Source organism: Micromys minutus (genome assembly GCF_963924665.1).
Source record: "Micromys minutus genome assembly, chromosome: 2".
Lineage (NCBI taxonomy): Eukaryota > Metazoa > Chordata > Mammalia > Rodentia > Muridae > Micromys > Micromys minutus.
In genome coordinates this window covers 76,638,686-76,650,416 of record NC_137971.1, presented here as the reverse complement: position 1 = coordinate 76,650,416, position 11,731 = coordinate 76,638,686, and the positions used below count along the sequence as shown (strand labels likewise).

At 41.5% G+C, this 11,731-nt stretch overlaps 1 protein-coding gene across 1 annotated transcript; it reads left to right on the top strand.

Moving 5' to 3' along the window:
- Positions 1-609: 609 nt before the first annotated feature.
- On the top strand, positions 610-9,582 carry ANKS4B (ankyrin repeat and sterile alpha motif domain containing 4B; the record flags this gene model as incomplete). Its single annotated transcript, XM_080911779.1, has 2 exons — positions 610-773; positions 8,502-9,582. The coding sequence occupies 2 exons, from the start codon at positions 610-612 to the stop codon at positions 9,580-9,582; spliced, it is 1,245 nt and encodes a 414-aa protein (XP_080767905.1).
- Between the last annotated feature and the right edge of the window lie 2,149 nt (positions 9,583-11,731).

The following is an 11,731-nucleotide window of genomic DNA, read 5'->3' as shown; positions in this document are numbered from 1 at the left end:
ATGTCATTCTGCAGTCAGAACGTGCTGTTTCCTTTTTGTGATGCTTTCTAGGCCAAACTTTTGTTGTTGCTGTTGTTGTAGTTCCTGGAGAGTAACCTGTTTGTCTTCTGGCCTGTCAATCAGCCTTCTCTCCTCCATGTTATGGTAAAGATTCCAAGGCTGTAAATTTACTCAGATCTTTCATTTTATACTTCAAATGGCTAAATTCAAGTTGTATAAGGTATACCTCCAAAAATCTACTAAAACACCCCTTCTCCCACACAAGTGAACTTAAAACAGTCTGAGTTTCAGATTATTTCTCAATTTCTGTACCTGGGTGGTCAGTATCGCATCTGGCACTTGTTAATGGACACAGTAAAGATTAAAATGTGCTTCATCGAACTCATGGCAGACACCACAGGCCTCAGATTTCAGCATTATGGTTGGTCTCAAAACTAAAAGTCCAAGTCCAAGACTGCAGGCCTTCTGGCTGCCTTCCAAGGAGCAAGGGTGGAATGAGCTTTGGCCTGGGTAGTACTCCCTGTCACTGATTAACCAGCACTGTTGGAAGACAGTGTTACCAGCACTGCCTAGACAAAGACACCTGGCCAAGCTCTGGTGGGCAGAAAAATGTCTACCCGATATCACCAAGCAGCAAGCGACAGCTACCTGGAACTTCTGAAGGAGGCCACCAAGCGTGATCTGAATCTCTCCGATGAGGATGGCATGACACCCACTCTTCTGGCAGCCTACCATGGCAACCTCGAGGCCCTAGAAATAATCTGCAGTAGAGGGTGAGTAATCCCTGTTAGGGCACCCTGGGTGGGGAACACCACACTGGCATCGAGAGACAGAGATGTTCACATAGACATTTTGTTTCTTTGTAGGTTCTCTAAGTAGTTGGTGTTTAGAGAAGGAGACTAAGCTAGGTCTGGTTTTTTTCCCTGTGAAAACAGCCATTTAGAAGTCATTCCAGCAGAGGGGGTGGGGTGTATATTATAACTATATGCCCTGAAAATTATCTTCGTGGAATTTAAATGGTTAACTCTCTAAAAAGTAGTCACCATGATTTTTGGTCCAGTGATCCTCCTTGGTTAGTACATGGCTTTATTTTACTTTCCAGTTGTGCCCCAAATTCTATCTTTGATGACCACTCAGCCTTGGTATACACTCCTGGTGCTTGAATGGAATTTCTGGCTTTACAAGCTTTAAAATGAGTCTTCAGTTGATCTTTACACACACACACACACACACACACACACACACACACACACACACACCATCCCTTAGCTTTAAATTCAAATCTTCACTAACTCTTTTATTCTGCTTGTCCTGTTCTTTGCCAGAGGGCTAATCAGGGTAGGCACTACACTTCAGATGGGGAAAAATAGAGCAAAAAAGGAGACTCAGTGAGTGAGAAGAGTGGGGTGAAGAGGAAGGGGGTAAAGCGTAAGGGAATCAAGTGACCCCGGTACAGGGCATATTTAGCATCTGGTGACAGTCCACCTCTCCCCCTTCCCTCCCCTTCTTCCTCTTTCACTTTCTTCCACTCCCTCCTCTTCTGATTCTTCTCATATATTTTTGGTGCTGCCCAGATGGTCCCTATCAACAAAACATCCTGGTGCTCTTGTGGCAATCAGATCCGAGAGGGGAAGCCAAGCAAGCAGCTTATGGTAGATGTGACAAAGTCTGCTCCAGGGAAGGGAAATTAAGCTGGTATTAGAAAGACAAGTAGCTGATCAAGGCTGAGGGAAATGTTTTCCCCTAAGTCAGAGCACTGTGGATTCTGGGGATGGAAGACACTGCGTTTGGCTGGACTTGCACAGGAACAGACCTAAGCCATAAGGGCAAAATGTCAGGGGCCTAGAGAATTCTCTTAAGGACTTGAATCTTCTCTTAAGAGCCTCAAAACCACACCCCATATTTACAAAGGAGGAAGTCTGGTAGATTTATGCTTATGAATGACGTTCTGATGATTGTACAGTGGTCACGGAGAATGCCTAGGAACATTCAAGGTGAAAGTGAACTAACATGGTGACATTGGGTGTGGGTAGACAGGGAGATTTGAGTGACAGTTTGGGTATTAGATAGTGATTGGATTTGGCAAATAAAGGAAGAGGAGGGTCAACATATATGTTTGGATTAAACAGATTGTCTATATAGACACCTCATTGAGCTGGGAAACATGTCAGGAAGAGCATGCCTAGTCTCTATTCAGAATCTTCTGAAACTTTATTCAAGATAGGTCTTCCTTCTATTGAGTTAATGTCTCAATTTTATCACAGCAATTAAGTATACAACACACTCAATTTAATTTACAAGGACACCTTAATATTATAATCAGCAAATTTATTTCTTAGGTTTTCCCCCTGTTTGATACATAATTGTTATTTTTAGTTTGCAGTGTTGTGATGACTATTCTTCCACATAAGTCCTTGTCCATATTTTTTTTTCTGAGTATAAATTCTCAGAACTGAAGTTTTTTGTCAGTTGCCTGCACTTGTGCTATGATAACAAAATGCCTCAAGGTGATTTATGAAGGATAAAACTTATTCTCATAAGTTTAAGAGCAGCCAGTGAGTCCAAGATCAAGTTGGCAAGAAGTTCAGTGCCTAGAGATCTCTGTTTTCATGATGGTCCTTCATTGCTGCCACCTCTGGGGAGGGAGGAGGGACAAAGGTGGAACCCTCACATAGTAGGAGAGAGAGAAGATGCAAAAAAAAATCCAAAATCATGAAAAAGCAAGTTCCTTTCTTTGGTAAGGAATCCCTTTTACATGATGAAAGGCAGGGCAGTGAGGAGGAAAAGGTCAGTGCTGAGCAGCCATGTATCTCTGTCTTTGTGAGATGTGTGTCTGTAATATTGTCTCTCTTTTATAAAGGGTTCTTAAATATTGACTTATAAAATTGGCTTTCGAAGAGGTGTGTGTGCGTATGCACGTGTGTATGTGTGTGTGTGTGTGTGTGTGTGTGTGTGTGTGTGTGTGTGTGTGAGGGGGCGTTAATGGTAGTGTCAGTATGCTAGGGTGTACATGTGGAGGTCAGAGGACAGTCTTGGTTGTCAGGCCTCCACTTCCCATAGTGTTTGAAAGAAGGTCTCTTGCTGCTCATAGGCTAACTGGCCCATGACCCTCCAAGGACTCTGATCTTGCCAGAGGAAGGCTGAAGACCTCTGACCTGGCTTTATGTGAATCCTGGGGCCTTAGTTCAGCCAATCTCCACAGCCCTTAAAATGCTTTTAAAGTTCACAGCATCAATCTTTGTCATATATATTAAAATATGTTGACAGTGTTTTAAAAGTTGATACTTTAAGTATAAATATATATATATACATAATATATATTTATTGAATACATGCATATATAATATATATTTTAAGTGAATTTGTCTGTCAGTCTCTGCTACATAATTCTAATTTCAAGGTCATTCATTCCAAAATATTGGCTGATAACTACCATCTAAATCTTTTCTTTTGCCCATATGTATAAGTGCATTTTTTTCTTAAGAAGGTGTTCATACAAGGTGATAAGTTAATAGTATATCATTATCAATTTTCAGTTAAAAGTTGATATACATGCAGTTGTTTTTTAAAGACTATGCTATATTTTCTTGTATGGCTTTATCATTATTTAATTTATTTGAAATCAACAAGTAAAAATCCCGCAGCCAGGCATGAGGCATTCTGAGTCAGGAAGATTGTGAGCCTTACTTCATACTAAGTCCCTATCTCCAAAACCTTTCATCTACTTCTGACATACAGTGTGGTATTTTAAATACATCTATGTCACGAAGTGAGTGGGTCAAGCTAATTATATGATACCTTGTATACTTATCATTTTGCGATGATGGTATTTAAAATATAGCCTCTTAACAATTTTCCAGTCTGTAAATTGCTTCTTGCATGGTAACCCCACTGTGGAGTGCACTGCTTGAACTTCCCCAGCTTAATGGACATTCTCTAGACCTATGCCACTCCACTTCCCTCCTTGCCTCCAACTACGGTCTGTCTACTCAAGAGACTTTTATAGGTCCCATATTGTTTAGATCCACATTTAGTGAAACAGTGAGGTATTTGTCTTTTGGTGCCTCGCTTATTTCACTGAACATAATGTCCTCCAGGCTCATCCATGTTTCCAAATGCAGGGCTGTCTTATTCTTTAAGGCAAAATAGTATTATTCCATTGTGTGTGCACACACGTGTGTGTGTGTGTGTGTGTCTGTCTGTCTGTCTGTCTGTGTAAGTGTGTATATGTGTATATAGATATATATGTGTATGCAATTCAATTAGTAACCTATTCATGACACTTAGTTTCTTTTCATTTCTGGTTTTCCCCAGGACAGTTTGACTTACATCTTGTTGACTATTGTAACTGGAATCAACAGGAACAACCTTGCTCATTTAGCTCTGCCCAGAGCCTCACACTTCCTTGGGATACATTCCTTAGAGTAGAGCTGTGGATTCCGGGTATTCCCCAACATCAGACTTTTGCTGTATATTCTTCTAAGGAATCTGAGCCAGAGTATGCTTTTCTCAGCATGGTCCTTCCCTCATGATCCCACTGAAAACAGACAACTGATACTTTTCAGTCATTTCCTGTTGGTCGGGCAAACACTGGCAGTGTATGGTTTTAATTGGCATTTCCTTCATTATTAGAAGTACAAGTAATTCTTTTTTATATATAGGAAAACATTCTTGATAGAATTATTGTTTTCTGGGAACAGCTTTACACATATTCACAATCAGCTTCAAAAGAAGGAATTGGAGGGGAACAGATGCCTAGAGTGTTGTAATTTAAGCAAATTACCCACTTAACAACAAAAACAAGCCCACTTAAAAAATTATTGCTTAAAACTATTGCTTACTAAAAATCAAGGGCAAAATATGGCTTATTTTAAAATTGCTTCAGAAAATTCCTCTTTGGGGAAGAAAATACCAACGCTACATTAATTCTATCCCAAAGAACCCATCGGATATTGACATTAGATTCTGCCTATTAAAACAAAGTGGGGTGGTTTGTAGACGGCAGGGCAAGTATGTACAGTGAGTTTTCTGAGAAATGTGACCCAGAAAACTGGGTTTAGCAACATCACACTGGAGGCCTGCACTTGAGAGGCAGGAACAGGAGGATCACTGGGAGGTTTTGGGCTGTCAGTTGAGCAATAACTGAGATCTCAAGATCTAGTTTTAGTGAGATTCCCTTTTCCAAACAGAATAAAAAATGGAGGATTGGGGAAGAAAACCATGCTAACCTCTGCCCTCTATGTATGTATTGAAGCATTCACACATGTACACACACACACACAGACATAAGAGATGTGAATTAGGTGTTGTGGTGCATGCCTATGATCTCAGAAATCAGGAGTCTGTGGTAGGAGGATTCTGAGTTGAAAAGCAGCCTTTGTTGTATAAGAAGACTCTTTACAAACAGAAGCAGGGGAGTGAGTAGGGTTGAATTTAAAAAGACTTCATGAAACTTGACAATAATGATTTATTTTTATATCAATTGGAAAGTTGTCCTTAGGGTTTAGATGCACCAGGGAAACCCATGGATCATCTACTTGACAGTTTCATTTGTAAATCTGAAATTTTGCATTTGAAATTTTCTTTTAATGAAGATGCACCTCTGCCCGGTCTTCCTCCCATCTTGAAAGCATCACTGAAGACCCACTGAGATGAGAGAACTCACCCCATGCCTGAGCACAGGGACCTTACCCAGACTCTCAGCAGCCTGTTACTTCCTGCAGCAGCTCACCCTGCGCAGCACTCTTTGGCTCCTGCAAACCAAGGATAATTTAGTCAAATTTAAGCAGCGTGTTTCTGTTTATGCCGCAGTCACATCTTGGCTGTTTTCCAGTGCTCTTTTGATGTCTAAGTTACTTAAGGGGTTCTTTGAAAATGGTGTTCAGTTAAGTAAACAAGAAGCGAAACCATGTGTTTGGGGATGAAGAATCATGCTCCCCAAAGATTCCACTGTGCCAAGGCTGGACGGAAGGGTCTCCTTTGATCCAAACTAATTAAATTGGGCTAACTGGCTAGAGCCCTCTTAACAGAGACTGCCTGACAAAATGGCATTATTTACCATTTGCTTTGCTTAGATTCAATTTCATTTTCTTTCCTTCCTTTCCCCATTTCTTCCCCATACCTCAATGCTGTCTGGTCACGCTGAAATACACTCTGGGTGCCCCAAACAAGCCATGTGATATCAGCCACTCTTGTCTGTGCCCATGCTGTTCTCTGTGTGAAATAGGAGGCCGGCCTATGGCTGGACCTAGGCCACAATGGACTTTTCTTGGATTTCATTGTGCTTTTGTTTCAAAATTGAGCCAACATTAAAAAAAAAAAATCCATGAAGTTCTGGAGTTCAGTCTTCATTTGAAAAATGGATGTGGTAACACTGTTTCTGTCTGGCTAGGGCATAGCTGGAGCTACCCCACTGCTGCAGCTTCAGAAGCTTGTTCTTTCCTTGGTCTTCGTTGAGGAAGCAAACTTGGTTTCTGTCTGTGTGTCTTTGGGCAGATTTTGAGGTTTTCGCTAGAAACTACAGATGATAAAAGAAGAAAAACAAATGCAGGCTTCTTCATCTCTGGAAAAATTAGCTAATTGGGTCAATAGAGTGTTACTACTTGATTAATAAAATAAGTTAAGCAAATACTTAACTACAAGGACTAGGCTGGTGTGGGTGCTTATACTTGCGATCTTGGTTCTAAGGAAGGTGCTTCAAGAGGTTCACCACAAGTTTGAGGCCAGCTTGGACTACATAGTGAGTTCCAGCCTGTCTGAGATGCAGAATAAGATGCTTTCTCAAAGACGGATAAATAGATGTATGTATGTATGTATGTATGTATGTATGTATGTATGTATGTATAGATAGATAGATGTGTGTGTGTATATATATATATAGATGTGTGTATATATATATATATGGATAGATAGATAGGTAGATAGGTAGGTAGCCAGATGGCTCAGTGGGTAATGGCATTTGCTTCTCAGTCTGATGCTTTAAGATTGATCCCTGAGCTCCACATGGTGAACTGAGAGAACTATGCAAGTTGTCCTCTGACATCTATATACACACTGTGGTACTCATATCCAAGCATACACACACAGAAAATAAACACATCTAATTTTTGAAAATACCTTAAAATGTTTGAATGTGTTGCCATCATTCAAAACAATCGCACTCTCGAGTCTCGCTTTACTCTCCGGATGATGATTGGTTCACAGCTCAGTCAGACAGATGTTCGCAGGGAGGAGACCCGAGTCTGAGTCATCAAATTACATAATTCTGGTTTTGCCACATTAACATAGAGAGCCTGTGAGTCACCTGAAGATCTTGTCAAGGTTCAGTAAATCTGGGTTGGGCTCCAAATTCTGCATTTCATTAAAACCATAGGTAATCTGTTGTTGCTGCTGGTACTGCTGCTGCTGCTGACTATATGTTTGGGCCAAAAAATAAAAACAAAAAAATTAAAAAAAAATAAACCCACCCCAAGTACCCAAGTAGAATCAGAAAGTTACGGGTATTGATGACATTTGCAAGGGTATGGCTTTTTTTTTTTTTCTATTTTTCTTCCAGCTTCCCCCACCAGCAGTGGTGAGAGGTTTTTTACTTTTTGTTTTTTGTTTTTTTGTTTTTTTTTCCAATCTGCCTCCCTCCTGTGTTTCAGTAGGGTCTGTGCTTGCATCTTAAGACCTCACAGGAAATAGCAGCTCTTTTTTTCTGGTTTCTTTTTCTTCTGTTTCCCATAATTGACTAAAGAGAGGGCTGAAGTGTTGGCTAGAATTAGCCCTAAGTCCTCAGAGAACACTGCCAAATTGTCAGGACAATTGAAAGCCAATTAAACACAGAAATTATTGAAATTGTATAAACTTACAAATGAACAGGTTTTATTAAAATGTAGCCCTCAATTTACCACTTTATGACTAGTTCACTAATTTTTTGTAGGTGTACTCTGAAGCTACACATGTCCATGATATTGCTATAGTAGAAATAAAATAGTATATTATTGCATGTTTCTTCCAATCTCTCCATCCAGTGAGGTTATGTGGTTACATGAAAATTTTCACAAGTATATTTATACCATTGTGATGCTATAAATGAGGCTTTTGACTTTATTTTTCCCATGAATGAGCCCATTGTTAAACATTTACCAGGATGCCTTTGGATGATATTCTTGGCTTTGGGGAAACTGCTAATTGAGCTGAACTAGAATTAGGCATGGTTCTATATTTCTTTTCTCTTAGCCATGTGATCCAGCTCTGGGCAATGTGATATGCAAATGACAGCGAGAAAGGTTGGGGGAAGCTTTTCTTCTAAAAGGGAGACATGGGGTAGGGATGGCTCCTTCTCTTTCTGGCCATCTGGTATTTGGCTGTGACACAGCTAAACTTGGCAGTCATCATATGTCAACGTTAAGGCAGGATAAACATGCATTTTGTTGGTTATTTCTGTTTTTCTTTATAGACCTTATATTCAGTGAAAAAAATAATTCAACATACATATTTTCTATTTTCTTTTCTAGTGGGGACCCTGATAAGTGTGACATCTGGGGGAACACTCCTCTACATTATGCAGCCTCCAATGGCCATACCCACTGCGTCTCATTTCTAGTCAACTTTGGTGCCAACATCTTTGCCCTGGATAATGACTTGAAGTCTCCACTGGATGCTGCTGCTGGCAGGGAGCAGAAAGAATGTGTTGCTCTCCTGGATAAGGCTGCCACTGTGCAGAACACCATGAATCCCAAAAGGGTCTCCAGACTAAAGGAACAGGCTCTGAAGAATGCCAGGAGGCAGATGAAAGAGTGTGAACGGCTTCAGGAGAAACACCAAAACAAGATGGCGCGTACTTATAGCAAGGAGGACTCTGGGACACTTTCCTCTTCCCATAGTACCTTCTCTAGGTCGTCCCTTCCAAATGCTTCTGCTGGTAGATTTGGATCACTGTCTAAAGGCATTAAAGATACCTTCAAGATAAAATCTAAGAAGAAAGATACAGCAGAGAAGATAGGGAAAGATGAAAGAAATGGGCAGAGGCCAGTGATGGAAGTGTTCAGAGAGGAGGAGGAAGACTCATTTCCAGAGGACTTCAAAGAGAAGCTCCATTTCTCAACAGAAGAAGCCAATGGTGTACAGCATGAGTCTATTCTTAACCGTCCAGGTCTAGGAAGTATTGTTTTTAGTAGAAACAGAGTACTGGATCTTGAGGACAACTCAGACAGCAAGAGGGAGTTGGGGTTTAAAATGCCCAGTGAGTTTTTCCAAAGACAAGGAGCAGCAGGAGCAGATGAAGAAGAAGAGGAGGAGGAGAGAGAGGAGAACAGCGTTGCAGGGGATCTTCCTTGGGATGAAGAGGTGGAATGGGAGGAAGATGCAGTGGATGCCACTCCGTTGGAAGTGTTCTTGCAGTCTCAGCACCTGGAGGAATTCCTTCCCATTTTTATGAGAGAGCAGATTGATCTAGAGGCTCTGCTGCTTTGCTCTGATGAGGACCTTCAGAATATCCACATGCAGCTGGGCCCCAGGAAGAAAGTCCTTAATGCCATAGACAAAAGAAAGCAGGTGCTCCGGCAGCCTGGGCAGCTGGTTGACACCAGCCTCTAATGGAGGGTATTGATTAGCAGGGTAGCCTAAACCTGGGGGCCATGCTGAGTTCCACAACCACCCGAGGATGAACCCTGTCCTCTGTCTAATGACAGACCACTGGGTGTAGGCTTTAGGGTTTTAGTGAAGACCACCCCCACCCCACCCCAAAAACAGAGACTCAGACTCTGGGAGATACTCTGTATCCAAGTAAATCATCAATGAGAAAAGACCTTGGGAGACCTTGAAATTGCAAAATGGTGTTTCTCTTCTAGGCTTTGCATTCTGTGTAGACCAAAGACTCTTTCTGGTCTGAAGCCGAAAGCCCAACTTAAGTGAATCTAGTTATTTTACAGATATTTACAAACAATGGAGTTGGTTTTTAGTTTCCTGTCTGAGAATCATGACCGTAGAGGGATCACAAAAAGAAAATGTGGGATACTTGCTGTGGACTGAATTTCTAAAGTTTGTGTATGCAAGCCCTAACCCCTAAGGGAGTGTTTGTGGAGATAGTACTTTAAGGATGTGATAAAGGTTGAATGAGGTCATTAGGGCAGACTTGTAATTCCATATGGCTTAAAAGACAACAAAGATGCACCAAGGCTTTGTGCATACTGGAGGAAGGAGGACAAGAGGAAGGCAGCTGCCAACCAGGCAAGAGAGGCACCAAGAAATCAAACCTCATAGCGGTTTGGGCTTTCGGCCTCCTGAGAAGTGAAAAATAAATGTCTGTTGTTTGAGCCACTCTGTCTGCAGGTTTGGTGACCTAGGCTGACAAGTGTGGTGTGTAAACAAGAGAATAGGGAAGAGAAAGCAAGGAAGATTCAGAGAAACAGTGCCTGTCCTGTTTCACAATTTCTCTAAGGGTCAAGGGCCTTTAGAGGTGCAAAACAGGAGGGAAAGAGCATAGTTTTTAGGAAGGTTGATGGTGAAGTAAATTTTGTGCAACCACGCTTGCTACACAAGCCCCACTTCCTTAGTGGGTATCACAGGGCTGCTGTCCAGGAAAGTGCTTGTTACAGTCTAGATCTCCTGTGGCCCAAGGACCTATGTGCTTTGACCTCCATATGGGTCATAATGGCTTGGTCATCTGCCTGTGGAGCTACTGCGAGGAAGTCTATCCCTTAGGCAGGGCTTATTAAAAGGAAGTTAGGTCATCTAGGCATGCCCTTGAAGTGGATATTGTGATTCCAAATGCCCCTTTCTTTGCTTTCTAGCCACTTTGAAATGAAAGGTTTTCCTGTGCCACCTGCTTATAAAGCACTGAGGCCATGGTCATGGAGCAACACCTCTGAAGTGACAAGTTAAAACAAACCTATCTTTCTTAATCATCAACAAACGTTTATCCCCCATCCCCATAGGCACTAATGACAGAGCAAAGGAACAGTTCTACCCAAGGTGAGCTCAAAACCAGGGAGGTTTTGGAGTTATTTAACAGGAGTGTGGGCAATTCAAAGGTAACTGTATTGGCAAAAGTCTGCCCTGAGCAGGAGTGATGATTCACAAATGGTGCATCCTGGGAGTTCCCTGTACATGTGCTGTTTGCTGCCTTCACAACTCTGGGAGGGGGGGTCTTGTGAATCTTTTAACTGTTATATACTTTCTGAGCCTGGCAAATTTTCTATAGCTTCTGGAGTCTTCTGATTCTCCCTCCTCTCACCAATAGGCAATGTTTCAATTCAGAGGAAATAGCAACATAATAGTTACATGCTCTCTCTCTCTCTCACACACACACACACACATATGCACACACACAAACACACACACACAGACACACACACTTAAATCTTGATTTTTGCATATGAGAAGAAAATATGGGATACTAGTCTTTTTGAGTGAGGTATGTATATTTTGCTTAGCAATCTTCAGTTCTTGAAAAATGTCTTAATTTCATTCTTTACAGTTGAATAAAATCTTGTTGTGTGACGCACTGCATTTTCTTTTTCCATTCATTGGTTGATGGGCATTTAGGCTGGTCCTATTTCCTGGTTATTGTGAGCAGTACAGCAATAAATATAGATGTGCAGGTCTGTGTGGTATGTTGACTGGGTATCTGGACCACATGACAGCTCTGGTTTCAGCTCTCGGAGAGCTGCCATGCTGACTTCCATGGTTTAGTTTCCTGCCAGCAATGTATAAAGTTCCTCTTTCCAAATACTTGCCAGCATTT